This window comes from Sinocyclocheilus anshuiensis, unplaced genomic scaffold, assembly GCF_001515605.1.
Source record: "Sinocyclocheilus anshuiensis isolate Anshui unplaced genomic scaffold, SAMN03320099.WGS_v1.1 scaffold772, whole genome shotgun sequence".
Taxonomy (NCBI): domain Eukaryota; kingdom Metazoa; phylum Chordata; class Actinopteri; order Cypriniformes; family Cyprinidae; genus Sinocyclocheilus; species Sinocyclocheilus anshuiensis.
In genome coordinates, this window is record NW_015558592.1 from 230352 (window position 1) to 250582 (window position 20231).

General features: G+C 35.6%; 1 protein-coding gene across 3 annotated transcripts in view; it reads right to left on the reverse strand.

Moving 5' to 3' along the window:
* Positions 1-20231, reverse strand: part of LOC107679992 (disheveled-associated activator of morphogenesis 1-like) — a 46954-nt gene that overhangs the window by 3099 nt on the left and 23624 nt on the right. The window contains exons 4-24 of one of the 3 annotated variants that reach the window (XM_016475727.1): positions 17344-17415; positions 16841-16935; positions 15606-15939; positions 15246-15356; positions 15054-15157; positions 14897-14963; positions 14698-14815; positions 13628-13766; positions 12515-12573; positions 12140-12327; positions 10710-10988; positions 10102-10209; positions 9843-9869; positions 8225-8325; positions 7301-7385; positions 6352-6458; positions 5344-5432; positions 5027-5195; positions 4832-4939; positions 3399-3459; positions 1664-1795 (exon numbers count right to left, since the gene is read on the reverse strand). In XM_016475727.1, coding sequence (XP_016331213.1) covers positions 1664-1795; positions 3399-3459; positions 4832-4939; positions 5027-5195; positions 5344-5432; positions 6352-6458; positions 7301-7385; positions 8225-8325; positions 9843-9869; positions 10102-10209; positions 10710-10988; positions 12140-12327; positions 12515-12573; positions 13628-13766; positions 14698-14815; positions 14897-14963; positions 15054-15157; positions 15246-15356; positions 15606-15939; positions 16841-16935; positions 17344-17415 — 2553 coding nt within the window. The remainder of the gene's footprint in view (positions 1-1663; positions 1796-3398; positions 3460-4831; positions 4940-5026; positions 5196-5343; positions 5433-6351; positions 6459-7300; positions 7386-8224; positions 8326-9842; positions 9870-10101; positions 10210-10709; positions 10989-12139; positions 12328-12514; positions 12574-13627; positions 13767-14697; positions 14816-14896; positions 14964-15053; positions 15158-15245; positions 15357-15605; positions 15940-16840; positions 16936-17343; positions 17416-20231) is intronic. The other 2 variants (XM_016475729.1, XM_016475728.1) reach the window with 2 other exon arrangements.

The following is a 20231-nucleotide window of genomic DNA, read 5'->3' on the forward strand; positions in this document are numbered from 1 at the left end:
GACATGTGGGGGCGTGTTAGAACGAGCCGTTTTAGGTAGGCGTGGTTGACTCTTAACTTTTATAAAGAATATCTCTTTGGATTTGAGACTTTAGTCTTTGCAACTTTACAGATCTTCTTTATGCACCAAGAGCTTGTAACACTCCAAAGAGAAAGGAAAAATTGAAATCGCATCATATGACCCCTTTAAAGACTAGTTTTTTTTTCTTCATGTTTTTGAACAAAGTTTTTTATGTTCATGTTGCATTTATTTGATCAAAAATACAGTAAAAGCAATATTATGAAATAATTACATTTTTAAATAACTGTTTTCTATTTGAATTTATTTTAAAATATAATTTATTCCTGTGATGCGAAGCTGGATTTTTATCAGCATCATTACTCCAGTCTTCAGCGTCACATGATCTTTCAGAAATCATTCTAGTATGCTGATTTGCTGCTCCAGAAACATTTCTTATTATTATCAATGTTGTTCTGCCTAATATTTTTGTGAAAACTGTGATACTCTTTTTTCAGGATTCTTTAATGAATACAGAGTTCAAAAGAACATAATTGTGACCCTGGACCACAAAACCAGTCTTAAGTTGCTGGGGTATATTTGTAGCAATAGCCAAAAATACATTGTATGGGTCAAAATTATAGATTTTTCTTTTATGCCAAAAATCATTAGGACATTAAGTAAAGATCATGTTCCATGAAGATATTTTGTAAATTTCCTACCGTAAATATATCAAAACTTAATTTTTGATTAGTAATATGCATTGCTAAGAACTTCATTTGGACAACTTCAAAGGTGATTTTCTCAATATTTGGATTTTTTTTTTGCACCCTCAGATTCCAGATTTTCAAATAGTTATATTTCGGCCAAATACTGTCCTATAATAACAAACTATACATCAATGGAAAGCTTATTTATAGCTTTCAGATGATGTATAAATCTCAATTTCGAAAAATTGACCCTTATGACTGGTTTTGTTGTCCAGGGTCACAATTTATTTGAAATATAAATAATTCGTAACATTATAAATGTCTTTAATGTCACTTTTGTTCAATTTAATGCATCCTTTTTGAATAAAAGTATTAATTTCCTTAAAAAAATAAACATGCTGACCCCAACATTTTGAACCGTAGTGTATGAATGTATTGAAATGTGAGACAACTGCAGGTCCTCAATTTCTAACTAAGATCAAACCTTCTTCTGTACCTTTGCCAACCCTTTAGAAAACCAGCTACATCCCAACATAAAATTCAACCACTGCGGTAGCATCAAATCCATCCCATGTGCAGCTTCATGAGAAGGATCAGACTGTAAGAACCTGCCTCTGAAACTGATCGTCAGCCTACTGCAGTTAAAGATTAAGGTCCACGTTTCCAGCAGTTCCAATGTCCACAAAGATGGACAGAAGCCCAATGAACTCCAGCGAAAGCAGTGATTTAACTTCTACAAGGCCGAGTTATGTTTGCCAGCATGGAGCGGGGAAAAAATCTGGCATTTCAGATGTTTAACGGTGACTTCAAAGCTTCAGTGGAGCAACTTTATGTGAGCTCTCATATTTAAGCAGCCAGATAGAGTGACAGGCCTCACTATGCTCAAACCTCTCATAAACCTTTAACATCTATTAGCTCCTCAGGCTCAGTGAACTGTGGTGCGCTTTCGTTCTTACCAAATCCTTGGCGTCCTGAAGAGAGTCTTCCACTTCAGAGAAACTGAAACCAGCCACAGTGATGAACTGACTCACAACAGACACAAACTTATCGCCGTAGGTCTGAGGCTGACTCTTTTGGTACTCCAGCTCCTGTTGAGAGAGAGAGAGACAGGCTGCTATCAAGACACAAGTAATGCATTGACTTAAATAACAGATATTTAATAGGAGTGCATTTAATTCAGAGGAAAATGCCGATTCATCCCAAATCTCCCAAGAAAACACCTTAGTAATCTAGCAAGGCCTTCAAACTTCAAATCTCAGTGATTTTCTGTTTTGAAGTGTTGTAATCATAAATAATGTTTTAGCCAATGACGTTGCATGGCTGTTATATAAATAGATACATTTGCTACACTGGATGACCTCATAAGCTGTAAAGCTTGTTGTAATTGTAGACAAAATGAGAGAATGGCGCTTACCGTCTCCACGCTTTTTAGGCCAGTGCGCAGATTGTTAATGTCTTTCTCCAGTTCAGTCATGCTGGGAAAAAAGGAAGAAAAATAAGTTGGAGAGAGAGATCATGAGAGATAATGTTTCACTGGACAATTTGTAGACCCTTTAATCTCATTTCGAATGGCTGAGGAATGAATCACATCAAACAGTATCTTCACACAGTGACTATGGTTTTGCCAAATAGGACTTGTTCCTGGATCAACAACTTTTGTTGGTGCTGGAACAACATTCCTGTCTAACATTTTGCTCATGTTCTAACCCCATCCCGAACTATAAACTACCCCTAAAATGAGAGTGAAACGATTGGCTTAAACTGTTCAAGCTCTCAGCACTAACCTTACCCCTAACATCTGATTGGCTGTTTAAGGAATATTCCGGGTTCAATACGCGGTCCTGTTGAAAAATTTGCTGTTGGTAAGATTTTTTAAAAACTTTGTGGAAGTGCTAACCAAGGCTGCATTTATTTGAACAAAAATACAGTAAAAACAGTAATATTGTGAAATATTATAATAATTAAAAAAAGTTCTATTTTAATATATTTTAAAATTGTATTTATTCCTGTGATGCAAAGCTGAATTTTCAGCATCGTTACTCCAGTCTTCAGTGTCACATGATCCTTCAGAAATCCTTCTAATATGCTGATTTGCTGCTCAAGAAACATTTATTATTATTATCAACGTTGAAAACAGTTGTGCTACTTAATTTTCTTTTTTTCCCAGAATTCACTAACATAATAAATGTCGTACCCATAAATTGTCTTTTGATCAATTGAATGTGTCCTTGCTGAATTAAAAAAGAAAAGAAAAAAGAAAATATCTTTCTGGCCCCAAACAGTTGAAGCATTTGTGGCGAAACATTGATCATTTGAAAAAAATAAAAATGTAACTCATTCATTCCATTGAGGTTACAGCCAGCTCCTGTTGAGAGAGAGAGAGACAGGCTGCTATCAAGACACAAGTAATGCATTGACTTAAATAACAGATATTTAATAGGAGTGCATTTAATTCAGAGGAAAATGCCGATTCATCCCAAATCTCCCAAGAAAACACCTTAGTAATCTAGCAAGGCCTTCAAACTTCAAATCTCAGTGATTTTCTGTTTTGAAGTGTTGTAATCATAAATAATGTTTTAGCCAATGACGTTGCATGGCTGTTATATAAATAGATACATTTGCTACACTGGATGACCTCATAAGCTGTAAAGCTTGTTGTAATTGTAGACAAAATGAGAGAATGGCGCTTACCGTCTCCACGCTTTTTAGGCCAGTGCGCAGATTGTTAATGTCTTTCTCCAGTTCAGTCATGCTGGGAAAAAAGGAAGAAAAATAAGTTGGAGAGAGAGATCATGAGAGATAATGTTTCACTGGACAATTTGTAGACCCTTTAATCTCATTTCGAATGGCTGAGGAATGAATCACATCAAACAGTATCTTCACACAGTGACTATGGTTTTGCCAAATAGGACTTGTTCCTGGATCAACAACTTTTGTTGGTGCTGGAACAACATTCCTGTCTAACATTTTGCTCATGTTCTAACCCCATCCCGAACTATAAACTACCCCTAAAATGAGAGTGAAACGATTGGCTTAAACTGTTCAAGCTCTCAGCACTAACCTTACCCCTAACATCTGATTGGCTGTTTAAGGAATATTCCGGGTTCAATACGCGGTCCTGTTGAAAAATTTGCTGTTGGTAAGATTTTTTAAAAACTTTGTGGAAGTGCTAACCAAGGCTGCATTTATTTGAACAAAAATACAGTAAAAACAGTAATATTGTGAAATATTATAATAATTTAAAAAAGTTCTATTTTAATATATTTTAAAATTGTATTTATTCCTGTGATGCAAAGCTGAATTTTCAGCATCGTTACTCCAGTCTTCAGTGTCACATGATCCTTCAGAAATCCTTCTAATATGCTGATTTGCTGCTCAAGAAACATTTATTATTATTATCAACGTTGAAAACAGTTGTGCTACTTAATTTTCTTTTTTTCCCAGAATTCACTAACATAATAAATGTCGTACCCATAAATTGTCTTTTGATCAATTGAATGTGTCCTTGCTGAATTAAAAAAGAAAAGAAAAAAGAAAATATCTTTCTGGCCCCAAACAGTTGAAGCATTTGTGGCGAAACATTGATCATTTGAAAAAAATAAAAATGTAACTCATTCATTCCATTGAGGTTACAGAAATTATCTTTAGAGGATTTAAAAGCAGAAACGTAATGCTTATGATTTTATAAAAGCACTTTCATTAATTCTTCTGTTAAAACCTGTGCATTATTTTAGCTTTAAGCTTTGATATAACTTCACATATAAAAGGACAGTAGGTGAATTTTTCATATTAAAATCATGGTAATATGCATATTGTTTGTCTTGTTGACGTACGATTGAGAGAGTATTTCAACATTTACAGATTGGCCCCTCTCACTTCCATTTTAAGTATCTCACTGTAAGCCAAAATTTTGCTTTGTTTCAAGAAAGTGAGGGACCAGTGTAAATTAATTTTGTGCTAATCAAAATTATGCCACAAAGTGCCATCGATTAAGCTTAACTTGTACTAAACCTGGAAAACTCCTTTAAAAGTGTTGTTCCAAGACCAATATTTGCTTTTATTACATACACTGTTTCCAGAGACACAGAAGCTCTTAAATGGGTGCAGTAGTTTTAGGTTCTTACTTGACTTTGGCTGATTCTGGAACGTTGTGCAGATCCTCATGAATCCGGCTGACTTTAGGATACTTCTGCTCAAGAATGGTAATCAGGTAGTGCAGGAGAGTGACGTTCCTATTGAGAAACACACAGCTTGTGTAACTGCATGGCTGGTAGGAGTTTAATATACAGTACCCACACAAACCAAAGCCCTGTCTTTACTTGTCGATGCTGGACTTGGTATCAGCAATCTTGTTGAGAGAGGACACTTTGAAACCAAAGGCATTGCCCCTCTGGCCTTTGTTCATGTAGTTGCCGAAGGCCAGCACCACCTCCAGAAGCTGTCGAAGATTCTTGCTCTGAAGAACCTCCTTAGAGGCTTTACTGAGAGCTGAGAGAGGAAAAATAGCATTTTTAATATTACACCTACACCTTGCATAACCTACAAGGTGTTTGTATGATTTATTTCACATAACTGAGAACATACAGAACATTACTATAGGATCACGCATGACTGATATAGAGGCATCAGGATTTACCTTCTACTTTGGGCTTGATTTCTGCTATTCTTTCTGCAAACTTCTTTTTGAAGTAAAGAGACTGCAGTCTTTGCTGGTAGTGGTTGATTCTGTGGTTTAAAAGGAGAATTGAAATGAAAGACCATTTATTATATGGTAATATCTCATTTACATTACCAGACAAAAATTTGGTTTTGGTAATTTAAGTTTCGTATGATCTTAAAACTTATGGGATTCTGTTTAAATAATTGAAATTAGTTTTAATGACAATTATAAATGGTCTACATTTGCATTTGAAGTACATTTGATTATAAATTGTGGAAAATAGTCAAAATAAGGAATAAATGTGTCCAAGCGACTGATTGGTAATTTATATCAAATAATATTACATATAAAAATTAATGTATACTAAAGTAGAATATATAATAGATCTTGAAAGAAAACTAACAAGGGCTGTACCCATAATGCATTGCTACAAAACATCTGAAATATTAACAGCCAAATATTTTTCTGTGGTTTTTCATTGTTCCGTTAAAGCATGCCTCTTCATGAGACACGAGTCCTGTTAACATATTAAAATAATAAAAAAATAGTCCAATAACGCCTGCAACTTGTTTATTTTTCATTAATTCATGAAGCCACCCATTCTTCAGGGCTTTAATATTTATGTCTTTGTTGGCTGACATTCCAGAGATTAATGACAATGTACAATGAAGAGGTCAAAAAAAAAAAAAAATGATGACATGTTTCCAGCCCTGTTTCAGCGAATTTCAGGCTTTATGCCAAACTGAGGAAAACCACATTTGGTAATTGAAGTCAAAGATTATAGCATGAGACTAGCCAGACCAAAATAAGAACGTTATTCAACAGTTTCTTTTCCACATACTGACCTCTACACCACCTTGAGCTGAAACACCATTTAGAAAATATTGTGTGTTTTGATGGCTCTGTCCAGTCTGATGAACATTATCTCTATTTATTATGTCCAAATACTAAGTGGATTTTCATGACCTAAATTAATATCTCTACCTGCTCATCTCATAAAGGAAGCGATCTGCCTTCGCCATCCGCTCCAACTCATGTTTGTGTTCCTCCAGAAGGTCCACGTCACTTTTTTCTGGCACGAACTTTAACAGCTGCAGAGGAAGAAAGCAAGCATACTAATGACTAAATTGGGCCAACCAATCAGAAATCATTTTGAAAGAAAAGTCTTAAAGGTACAGTAGCAAAACAGCCTGTTTATTCATAAAATAAACTGTAAAGATAAATTATAAAAAAAAAAAAGATACAATTGAGCATATTCTGATCCTTTTAGGCGATGCTAAGACAATGTGACCCCATCAAACACATTAAGTGATCACATATACTCGTCACACTACAGTAACTGTTTGATTGCTGTTAAGATTAAAACAACAGCAATCAGAAGACTTATAAAACCTGATTGCCATTATATTGCTTTTCAAGTCCATTTGGAAAATATTACAACCATTTACTTGCTGCTCTTATTTGGTGATTTGCTTTCAATTTTAAACAGGGTGAGGTATACAAAGCTGCATTTTATTACCAATATAGCTACATGGCTAGATCAGGTTTTAATTAAACTACAAAAAGCCACATTAATGTGCTTCACTCACAGGATACACACAACAGACTTTATTCAGGCATGTGAAAAGCTGGTACAATATCAAAAGGCTTTGGTATGTTTTATATTTTTTACAAACTACAGCAAATAGCACCATCAGTCAGAATGACAAAAGTGCAAGGTGTCTTGTCAAAACAGTAGTTGCATGCTGGCTTGGACTGTCAGGCTTATGTAATTAAACCTGAGCCCTGTGCAGACGCTGTATCAGCTAATCACAGTTCTGAAATGTTTGACGTCAATTCACTGCAGTAAACAGGTTTGTTTTGGACATAAGCCACCCGGAGTTATGGGTTAAGGTGTGAGCTAAGTGATGGAGTATGTGGTGATGCATCTCACCTGTTCTAGCATATCCTTGGGTAGGTCTTCCTGCTCATCCATGGTCAGTATGGCTCTCTTGATCTCCTCGTTGGAGAGTTTTAATCTGCAAAAAGAAGATTTGAGGAAATCAGCACATGTGGCTCATTCCTCATTTTTGAGTGAATTGTACAAAGAAATACTCTGGTCATATTTCCATATCTTTTTTTCCATTAATTTTGGGGAGATGTGACAATTCTCTTGAGATTCACCATTTTGATATCTGATACTTGACCCCAAAAAAAACAAAACCGCGCATGCAAAAAGATTGTACTTAGCACAAAAAGTGATGACATAAATATATAAATAAATAGCAAAGATAAAACAAATAAATAAATAAAACAATAAATAATAATAATAAATAAAAAATAAATAAATTAACTGATTAACAAACTTAATAAATAAAAACAAATAAATAATAATAATAAACCAAATAAGTAAAATCAAAATAAATAAATAGGTAAAACCATAATAAATAAATAAGTAAAACCTAAATAAATAAATACATACATACAGTATGCACAAAAAACATGAAGTTTTGAAATAACTGAACTAATGTTTCTTGGTGCAGTAAATGTTTAAAATTGCTGAAGTCCAGGCTTTATTAACAGCTGTACAATTTAATCAAACACATAAAGTGAGCTTATGGGAGAGATCACAGACATCTGTTTATTGCCACTGCTATGGCGACCTGTGATGCAACAGGAAAAAAATCCTGGCTAGGATCATCTTATGAATAAAACGCTTGGCTGCAATTCTATTTTAAACACATCGTCAACTGTCAACAAAATGGCTTAAGTAAACAAAGAATTGTTCTATATTGAGTCATGCAGGAAGGTTTATTACTGTGAATGAATCTTAAATGGTCAAAGATGGTGGCTGTGGGTTCCTAAGCTACAGACTCACTTGGAGAGAAGGATGTTGCAGTTTTGTGCACGCCGTCCATCGATGACAGACAATTCTTTGACCTTTTTAGAAGTGACAGTGTCATCCTCTGATTCTTTCTGCTAAGAATGGAATGCATTGAAGGTCAGTATCACATTGAAAAGAAGAGCAAAAACTATGAGAGAGTAAGCTAATGACGATTTCACACTTGAGGTTTTAGTTCGAAATGGCCCAAAAAGTTGGGGTAATTGTCAGGTCTGATACTTAGAGACTAAAACTTTTGCAAATATAGCGTGGTTCAGAACATCATAACAGTCAGAATCACAGTCACGAGAAACAATCAAATACAGATTTGGACAGAATGTGAAAACAACAAGAAACCTGCTGTCTAAAAAGTAAAGTCCAAACAGTAATTTTTCAAACACAGGACAACATGTTCATGACACAACCAGACATCCACAACAGAGGCTGAAAATCTTCATCTCTTCCTCTTTAGTGCCAGCTGGGAAGCAGACAGCACGAAATTTAGTGTTTAGAAGATGGCACGCCGGGTTTTATTTGGAGGAGGAAGAGGGTGAAATGATTGGAAGGGAATCTGTCCAAGAACAGGGGGATATTTCTTTTTTAGTTGGTAGAAATCTGTCTCCTTCAACTTAGCATAAACTCCAGATGCATGCAAAACCAACTGCATGCCTCGTAACCAACTTGGCTAATTACGAACAGAGACATCTTGAAATGTACGCTAATAAACTGACATTAGGTTCATTGCGTTTTAAGCTATGCTACAAAAGGCAACAATTTGGTGATCATCTGCATAAAGAATGCGCTTAACATTACATAAAAAGTACAATGCTGGTACGATGGTACTGTGATAGTATCAAATGGTTCTTTGATATATACCAAGGTACTTATTGATTACGATACTTACTATTTATTTGGGTGAAATCTCACAAAAACTTAAGAAAATGACTTATTTAATTTCAAAAACAAAGAAATTATATTTGGCAAGGATAAAACAAGAAACATATCTTAGGGCAATTCAAATTATTTTTTTTAATGACAATTAAGCAAAAGACAAAAAAAACAACTCTTGTTTTAATATATCAAATAATTATACTATAGTTTTAATTTTAACTTATTTATAAATCATTGTAGTATTTGTTGTACTGTTTTTATGTGTTGCACTTGTTCTAATGTTAAAAATCATTGTATTATAGCTTTTTAATGTAACACAATAAAGACCACTGTATAAGTGTAATGACAAACATCACTGAAATAATAGAAATGATAAACCATGAAATGTGCTTAATTTCCATGAAAATAATGTCACAATGCAACAACATGTTCTTTATGCAATATAGCATATATATATGTTCCTGTGGCTCAGTGGTAGAGCATTGCGTTAGCAGCGTAAAAGGTCATGGGTTCGATTCCCATACATACATATATATATATATATATATATATAATTTTTAGGTTGATTTTAGGGTGAAATGAGACCAGGACATTTGTTTGTGAGATTCAACCATTCATATGGCACTACAACAATGAACTTCAAAGAATACCAACATGTCCGAAAAACATGGCAGTATCATGGTATCATCACCAAACTAAAGAGTCAGGTTCAAAGACCACTTACCTGTCTAAAGTTATTCAACAGAAATTCCTTTATGGCAAGCGGGAAGCAGGAAAGTTAGTTAGATCAGGAAATATATAAAAGGGAAGGAGTAAACATCATGCAGATAAAAACAGCGATAGAATGCAGAGGGATGGACAGAAACTGCCTGACACTGCAGTATTACTCATAGAATGAATTTGGAAGAATGTGTGAGACGTTTATAATAAAGGAGCAGACATGTAAGAATTCTCATCATTTCTATACGTCACTGATGAGTTACCTGCTGTCTCTGGTAAGCAGAGAATGTTTTCTCAATATCCTCCAAGTCCAATTGTTTGAAAACTCTGATGTCGTCCAGGTCCAGCCACATGGTCCCTTCCAGTTTATGCTGCGATACAGAGATGAATAGTGAATAATCTATGAATACACTACAGTTAAAAAATAAATACTATTTTAATAAAATTTAATAGAATAAAAATGAATACTTTTAATTAATTCATTAAATTGCAGGTTAATTACAATTTATAAAAATAATAACAAATAAAAGAGGAACATTTATTATTATTATTATATATTATTGTGGTTATTAATATTAATCAAAAGTAAACATTGGTATCAATTACAATATTGTTGCCGCTATAGTTTTACTGTTCTACTTCATATCTAACAATGGTAAAAAAAATGATGGCCTCTCGTGGCCATTATTATCTCTGAATTATAAAAAAAAAAAACATGATGGATCACTGATGTAAGATATTTCATAGATATTGCAGTGTCGAAGTATCAAAATATTATTTTTTAATACATCGATTCGATCAATGGTCTGAAATGGTTTGTAATTCAGATTTTGTGCGAATAGGTCTTTAGTAATAAACTTTACAAACTCACTTCACTGAGTTTGGTCCAGTTGAAAGACTTGAGCGGATTGGACGGCTGAGGGATGTTCTTTTTCTTCAGCATGGAGCCCAGAAGTCCTCCAGGAAGAGGAGGAGCACCAAAGCCGGGCAGGCCTGGAGGAGGTGGTGGTCCGCCAGGTGGAGGGGGCGGTGGCGGTGGTGCTCCACCTGGAGGTGGCGGAGGAGGAATGCCAGCCAGACCTGGTGGTGGAGGTGGGATGCTACCAGGGGCCAACGGGACGAGTGGGGGGCCTCCTGGGACATTTGTCCTCTAAAAAAAAAAAACAAGACACAATAGGAATGTGAAGCAAAAGTGTTGAGAGGCTTTGGATCTATTGCGAATATGAAGCAAAAACAATGAAAACCACATTTTGGTCTGTTCCAAACCCCTGTTGACAATTTTAATAAAATTTAATAGAATAAAAATGAATACTTTTAATTAATTCATTAAATTGCAGGTTAATTACAATTTATAAAAATAATAACAAATAAAAGAGGAACATTTATAAAACATTTATATAAATACTATATATATATATATATATATATATATATATATTATTATATTATTATTAAGTCCTCCAGGGAGAGGAGGAGCACCAAAGCCGGGCAGGCCTGGTGGAGGGGGTGGTGGCGGCGGTGCTCCACCTGGAGGTGGTGGAGGAGGAATGCCAGCCAGACCAGGTGGTGGAGGTGGAATGCTACCAGGGGCCAATGGGACGAGTGGGGGGCCTCCTGGGATATTTGTCCTCTGAAAATTCAAGACACAATAGGATTGTGAAGCAAAAGTGTTGAGAGGCTTTGGATCTATTGCGAATATGAAGCAAAAACAATGAAAACCACATTTTGGTCTGTTCCAAACCCCTGTTGACAATGCGTTCACAGACTACACACTAGGCTGTTTCAGATATGCAAACAAGTACTACTGGAACAACTATTATTATTTTGGATGTGATATTTTCACAGTATTAGAGCATTCTGAAAATACCATGGTATATGAATATGGTAATCATACAATACCATTATACAACTACAATACAGTATATATATATATATATATATATATACAAACTAACTAGAAATCAACTATTTCAGACTAATTTAAAAAAAAAAGTAAACTATCCTATGCTTGTTTTCTGGTCTTAGTTGGTTTAAGATGGTCTGATCTCCCAAACTGGCCAAGCTAGGGTTAAGATGGATTATCTGGTCTTCTTTTATGACAGATCAGCCTACCTAGAAGCCAAAACAGACCAGCTAACCATCATAGGCTGGTTTAAGCAGCTTTTTTTTATTTTTTTCGGCAAGGAGCTCAGTGCTCATTCCAGTTCAATCACTTACAAGTTTCCATTTCAGTTAGGTTGCTGTAGAAAGAAAACAATTCACTGGGTTTTGAAAAAGGCACATTGTGCATATGTAACATACATTACTCATCTCATGTAACCGGGCAGAAAGGTCAGCAACTTGCTGCTTAACAAGTTTATGTTCGCTGCTTTCCTTTTCCAGCTTCTCTTTCATCTTATTGAGAGTTTGCATCATTTCTTCTTTCTCTTGGGCTTTTGCATCACACTCCCTTTCTTTCTTTTCCAGCTTCTGCTGAAGTTCATTATGTTCTACGATTCAAGCCAGAGAAAACAAAGAAAAAAGTTGAAATCAAAATGCACAAACGCTTCAGTATTTGACAACAGCAGCAATGTCATCGCTGATTCCCATGCTGATGAAGGCACATGTAAACACATTCAAGGTCTCCTGAGGGTAAACAGTCACTTAAATCAATATACAGCTCATAGGGTCATGTACCTTTTCTCATTTTTTCCGCTTGCTCTTTCCATTGTTTCACTTCGTTCTCGTTTACCAACCTGTAAAATCGAACAGGAGAGAGAGAGAGAGAGAGAGAGAGAGACAGCGTCACATCACAGTAGAGTCAGCTGTCTTAACCGCGGCTTGTGTACTGCATCATTACTGTGTATGTTCCCCTTTCGGGCTTGAACTGATGGTAAAACTAATGACATTGTTTACTGTCTTTACATTTATTTTGAAAGATGAAGCTCGCGATTATGGTAAGGGGCGTTACATTTCCGACGAGTGCTTGCGGTGTTCGGCCAATCACAATGCACTGGGTCAGCTGGCCAATCAGAGCAGACTGCAGAAGGAGGGACTTTGTAGAAAACAAAGCATTTGAGAGAGGCGGGGCATATAGGACCTACAATAATGTACAATATTTGAAAAATAATGTTTTTTTTGAACATTAAAGCATGTCAACATATTCTGTTACACCAAATACACAAAATAATGATCTTTAAAAAAGCATCATATGACCCCTTTAAGCGATCAGAGATGCCCCTGTCGCCTTAAAATGAGAGTCAAAATTCAGCTCTGTAACATTTGATCAAACCACCAAATGTTTTCCATATGCATTCTGCATATTTGTTTTTATTTGACTGAAACTGTCCCAGACCGTCTCTCAGCCTTGTTTGAACTACAGTGAAGTTGTGTCTCAGTTCTAATTAATCCCATACAGAAAAATGACACAAAGATGTGTTTATTTTAACTCTTGTACCACCAAATTGAAGCAACTTTTCAGTCTGTACACCCAGTTCTGCGATTGTCATGTTCAATCATATTCTGGACGGGTCTTGGTTTATAAACATAAAACAACAAAATCTAAGGTCTGGCGCTTTCCTAAAATGTGATTAGACACAGGTGAATGGGTTGCTCGGTGATTTTGGATCTGGATTATGGATTTGGGATTATATTTTTCTTAGCTAAATTACTTAAATCAAAAAATTATATGACAGACAGTTTTTGGAGAGTATTAAAAGCTCAGGATATTAATAACTGAGAAGAAATTAGGACAACAGGGGACACTTTTGTTAAATGTTACGACACAAGCTGGACAAATCTCTCACTCACATTCGCACTACGTTCTTCACGTCGAAGTTCTCAAGAGGAGCCACATCGGGGTCATGACCCTTGTCGTTCTGTAGGACAATCTGCTGGACAATTCGATCGAGGAGGAGCCAGTACTGCACAGTATTTCCATTTCTTTTGTCTGAGCAAAGAGCAAAGAGGATGGTCAACACTTCCAAGCAAACAACACAACGTTCACTATAATGATTGATATAATGCATATATATATATAGATATATTACCATTCAAAGTTTTGGGGTCTGTAAGATTTTTTTTATTGTTTTTGAAAGAAATCTCTCATGCTCACCAATCTGCATTTATTTGATCAAAAATACAGTAAAAACTGCAATATTGTAAAATATTATTACAATATAAAATATTATATAATTATATAATATAATACTGTCTTCTATTTTATTATATTTTAAAATGTAATTTAAAATATACTATGGTAAACCTGAATTTTCAGCATTATTACTCAAGTCTTCAGTGTCACATGTTCCTTCACAAATCATTATAATATGATTTCTTATTTTTATCAATGCTGAAAACAGTTCTGCTGCTTAATATATTTGCGGAAACTTTTTTTTTCAAGATTCATTGATAAACAGAAAGTTTAAAAGAACTGCATTTATTTGAAATATAAATATTTTGTATAAATGTCTTTACTGTTATCAATTTTATGGATTTTTTCTGAATAATAAATAACAAATGATAAAAAAATTATAAAAAAATATATGTATCTTACTGACCCCACCCAAACTTTCAAATGGTAAAGTACAATGAAATTTAATGCGGACTAAAATTCACTTAAAAAAAATAATTTTTCACTAAAAATGGTATTTGTTAAAAAAAAACAAAAAAAATGGTATTAACATGGTACAACAGGAGAAAAAAAAAACCTTGTACATGTCCAAAACACATGGTATTACTGTAGTGCCATGTTCAAAACTATATACCATGGTATTATTTTGTATTCTTTAGTGGCACTAGTTACAGTATGATGAGGTAATATTATGATGTCTGTTTGTTCAAACAGTTATGGAGGGGTCAGGGGAAGTGTCATCACTCACAAGGCATATGAAGACAGTGCTGTAAGACGGACATAAAGTGTGGGAAGGCGTCTGTGTGGTTTATCCTCTTCCGGATGAGATCAAACACCTGAGTAGCACTTTTAGTGTCTATATGAACCTGAACCAAGCAAATAGACAATGAAATTACTATTGAAAAAAAGCACCTGTATTTAGAGGCAAATTAAGACAGCAAGCGTACATTTTCAAACCGCTTAGCGAGGGCTAATTCATCTTCATTTCGTAGCATCTCAAAGAAGTCCAAATGCCTGAAGAGTAATAAAAGACGACTGCATGTTAAGCTCAACAAAACCCGGCCAAGTACTTGAGGATGATGTGTCTCAAAATACAGCACTTACCGATCTAACGTGGAGTTTTCATGGGACCGTAATTTATCAATCACTGGTTGGATGCCCAGCATTAGAAATTCATACCGCAAATGAATTCTGAACTCCAAACTGGTCTGTAAATGAAACGTTGGAAGTCATGGAGAAACTGTTTCGGATGATTTGAATCTAATGAGATGCAGATGTAGAGAAAGTAGCGCTTACCTCCCCTGCTCCTTGACTGAGGACCGCGTTGATGAAGGACATGATTGCCGTCTTGAGGTTCACCTCATCTCTGTAGCGGCCCGTACTCTTGTCCAAGTCATTTAGAAGGGTCTATGTGAAAACCGAGAAGATGGGGAGAAAGAATGAGAACAAAGGAGAAAGACCTCTTAATATTTCATTCATAAGTCTCAATGGCCTTATTTGTGAAACAAACGCAGAACGAATTTCTGTGTAAATCGTTGCATTCAATTCAAAGGAACCATTTATGAACAACTGGTTTTATGAATGATTTATGTTTAAAGAATGAGACCCAATGTGGCCCAGTGAGGGAAACCATCAAGTCTTGAATTTTCCGCCCACCTGAAATCGCGTACGTTCGCAGGCGAACTTCTGATAGTGCAACATGGCTTCCAGGATTTTCTTGTGTCCTCCAGGCACCAAGCAAACAGCACCCATGATCTCCAGAACAGCCACTTTGGTCTTGATGTTCTCGGTGGCCAAGCTCTGAGCGATGATGTTGATGCTTTCTGAATGAGCGAGCACATGGGCACGTCCCTGAGAGTTGTTCATCAGGGCTTTAATGCAGCCGATCAGTGAGCTGTGGATCTGAGATTCGGTGGTCTCGTAGTCCATCGTTTTCAGGAAGTTCAAGATGCACGTCAGTCCATCGAGGTCTATGAAGCGTGTCACAAACCTTGAGGAGCACCAGAGAGGTCAGGCCAAGCAGATGAAAAGACATTTCTACTCGGGTAGGAGGACACATGGAAAATGTAAACTTAATATCCTGAATTTTAAGTGCATTTTCTGTTGTAGCCTCAAAAACGGTTGCACGAGAAAAGTTGCTCAGGCCTTTACCACCATGATGGAGAGCCAAGCAAAATTAAGTCGCTGGTAAATGGTTCCTGGGAGACAGCAATACAAATTTGTGATCATTTTTGCAGATGTCACAGTGCCTTTAAATTCACATGTGATATTTTACAAACAATTAATTAAATATGTTAGGGTTAGTTAATATATTCATAATAATGTATAATAAACTAATATAAATAATAATAATAATAATAATTGTATTAAATATGCACAAAAGCAGCCCAAAATAATCCTTTGTACATAATATTTTCAATAATTTAAAGCATTTAAATGTAAAATTTCTGTTTTACTATTAAGATGACAAATATTTCACATTTGTGTACATATTTGTATATACTATGATGAAAAATAATGGCACAAGGAAAACAATTTTAAATAATTCTGAAATTGTTTTTTTTTCTTAAAGCAAAATATATTTTTCTATTTTTTTTGTTATTGATTTTGAGATGCACTCATTATTATGAGTGAAGACTTCACTAAAAAGAGTAAAACTGAATCACTCAAAACAGGAATTGAGCAGTAGATCTAATACTCTGCAAAGACAAATTACTGTATGCACTTGTAATTTAATGAAGCACTTAGTGAAAGAGAGACGCTCCATTTACACACAGCCATGTGTAAGGCAATGTGCTCAGAGTAATTAAAAAGAATTATACTGTCATGGAATGACCCCTAGTGTGTGTGTGTGTGTGTGTGTGTGTGTGTGTGTGTGTTAAAGGCAGTACCTCATGGGCTGTGTACGGAGAGCAGTTTTCAAGCTCTCTATGGTCTTACTCCTCTCCTCCTCATCCTCCTTCTCCAGGGTCAGCAGGGACTTCCTCTGGCGGTAATATTTAACGTAGAGGTAAATAATTAATGGACTGACCAAAGTTTGCCAGGTTTGCCAGTTTGGTTAAAGTATGTAATTGCATATAAACTGACAAAAAAAATCACTAGTTTTAATACAAAAAGTGCTAAATACAAATACACAAGAGTGCTATAACATGTGATTGAATTTATAGCTTCACCAATTATCTGAGCATCAGTGCCCTTTGTCCTATGAAATATTTATAGTTGTTTACCACTCGATAAACACCTACATCCCCAACAACTTCCTCAAGGGCAACATATGTGAGTTTAATGACTCTCACTTGACTAAGATAATTTTTTGTCCTCAGGGCAAAGACGGAAATGAGTGTGGTCAGGGAAGTGTTCATTATTTGCTGTCTAGTTCGTTAGTCATACTTACAGCAGCCATAGAATTGATCTGATCGATGTAGAATTCAGGCCAGCTGGTTGCCCCCTTATTCTCTTCCTGTTCCTATGGAAAAACTAAAGATTAGCCTGGATACTGAAATCATATAAACACACATTTACGACAGATAGATAGATAGATAGATAGATAGACAGACAGACAGATAGATAGACAGACAGATAGATAGATAGATAGATGTGAGTGGATGATAAAGAGGAGGAATTCAAAAATAAGAAGGGTTTACCAAAGATTATGAAGATACATATTTTTTTAATTAGAATAGCATAGGCTGATGAATTATTTACAGCACAAATGTAAATAGGGTGAATTCTGATTTGAAACCGCAAGCGTCTGACACACAAACGTCACTGTACTGTCCTCCACACCAACACAGATCTCTTTGTACTGCCAGGTTCTCAAGCACTTCCACAGCCACAATGTGTGAGAACATAACTTATCTAACCATTGCGATTCCCACAAAATCGCATCCAACAATCCAAAAGTGCTTGTGAACAGATATATTTTATGTGTGCGAGTGTCCACAGCTGACACCTTGTTTAAAATGCTTCTTGTTACCTGAAAACAGACACAAGACACTGAGTTCCGGCACTACTTCACTCCTAATGTTGAGTTAAATGCTCTGGCAGAGGGTTAAAAGGCTACAATTCAGTCCAAAACATGCCTTTTCCCAGAGTAACTGTTTCTTTAAAGCTTTTAATACAAAGCCTGGGGTTGGGAAACAATACCACAGTGTTTTGTGCTATGCTCAAGTGTCTATAATATAGCAGCTGCTTGCTCTTTCAGGCTAAGATTGACTTGTGCTGGACAGGGTAAGTTTGGAATTGGGAATTGGGGTTGTTTTGGGGGGTTTCGCGCACCACATGAGCCGATAAGCTTCCAGGAATCTTATTTAACAAGTCCACCCATTGTTTTATAACCACATTCTGCAATTATACAATTTAACTAAACTATTTTGGACCATAGGGGTTTAGAGATTAATAAAAATATAGTTTGAAACCAAAACGAAGGGTGAGAAAGATCTCATTATACTTATTATGAACACAAATACTTCATACCAGACATTCACATGTACTTTGGCCTCAACGTCTTGACAGTAGTTTTAGCACTCATTATATTGCACAGTGTTGGTTCCACATGTTGCTCAGACCCCAAAACTCCACTGGGAGGAGATTTGATTCAGGCCTTGCAGGTGTAGTTGGCTGACATGCTGCATTCAGTGTTTTATTGAGCTGGGATATTGCAGCATACATGTTTTTCTGAAACAGTGTAAAATGAAGTAAAATAAAAATCATAAAATAAAATACAGAGAAAGTTATGGAAGCTTGTTTCTACCATGGAATAAAAAAATAAAAAAGGTAATTGCGACTTTTTAATTGCACAAATCAGACTTTCTTTCTGGCTAAATTTTGCGAGTTTACATCTTACAAAATTGCGACTTTTCTTCTAAGTATTGTGAGTTCATATCACAATTTAAAGTAGTGAACTTAAAGTTATAAACTTGAGTTAACATCTTGAAATTCTGACATTTATTTATTTGAATTGTTCGTTTATATCTCGCAATTTCGAATTGTACAATCACAATTGTGTTAACATCTCTCAATTGTGACAATTTTTCTCAGAATTGCAACTTTGTATCTCACAATTTCAATTTATAAACTCGCAACTGCAAGAAATAAAGTTTGAATTGAGAGATAAAGACTTGGAATTGTGAGTAAAAAGTCAAAATTGTGAGAAAGTCAGAATTGCGAGTTTATATCTTGCAATTTGGATGTTTTTTCTCAGAATTGCAAGATATAAACTCACAACTGGGAGATATAAAAATCACAATTCTGAGAAGAAAATTCTGAATTTTGGGAAATAAACTCGCAATTGTGAGAAAAAAGTCAGAATTCTGAAATAAGCCACAAACCTTTTACATTTTTTTTATCCTGTGGTGGAAACTAGCTTCCATAGAAGTAGATAAAACTGAGTAAAACATTTTTTTGTTTTTGTTTTTTTACTATTTATTTGTTGCATTAAATATATAATTTGGCAGTGACATGCTCCAGTCAGCCACAAGATGAGACAAAACTAACATGACTTCACGTATTTTTTTTCTGGGGAACACAAAAGAACACATTTTGAAATCTAAACCCCACTGACTTTCACTGTATGACTAAAAATACTATTTATTTTTTTAATATCTTCTTTTGTGTTCCATGAAAGAACCAAAGTCATACATGTTTGGAGGGACATGAGGGTATGTTATTTTTTTAGCTGAACTATCCTCCTTTAGCCAGAAATAAGATATAAAACTTTTAACTGAAATTCCATCTCTACCAGTGTATAAGCTTACAAAGCCTTGATCCATCATACAGAACATCAACATAAATGTTTGCTTTAATATATGAATGAGAATAAACTTCATTCCTAACATCATAATGATTGACAGTATTATTTTTTAAGTGTTTTACAGGACAATAGGTCAGCAGCTGAAGAGCGCTCCCCTGGTGGGTCGTGACCAGGTAACTGGTCATGCACTCCAGCAGCTGCAGAGAAACCCCAGACCACTGCGGTGTGGTTTGCTCTTTAGTTCCACTGGTATAAAGGGCTCCTATAAATGAGGGTTTACAGAGTGTGTCAGTGCAGCCTGGGTTCTGTTACCTCTCACTCCTCAGACCCATATCACACGTACTGTGAAAATAAACCCTTGCACTCAACACCACTTCTCAGTCCCAAAGCCAAGCCTGTGCTAGAGCAGCAGCGTTTACATTAGGTCCTTTTTTGGATGTACAGTACGACTGAGATGTGTTCATACATTTAGCTGTTCAGTTTCATACTCTACAGTCAAGCCAGATGAAATGTCTCCGCAGGAAACTGAG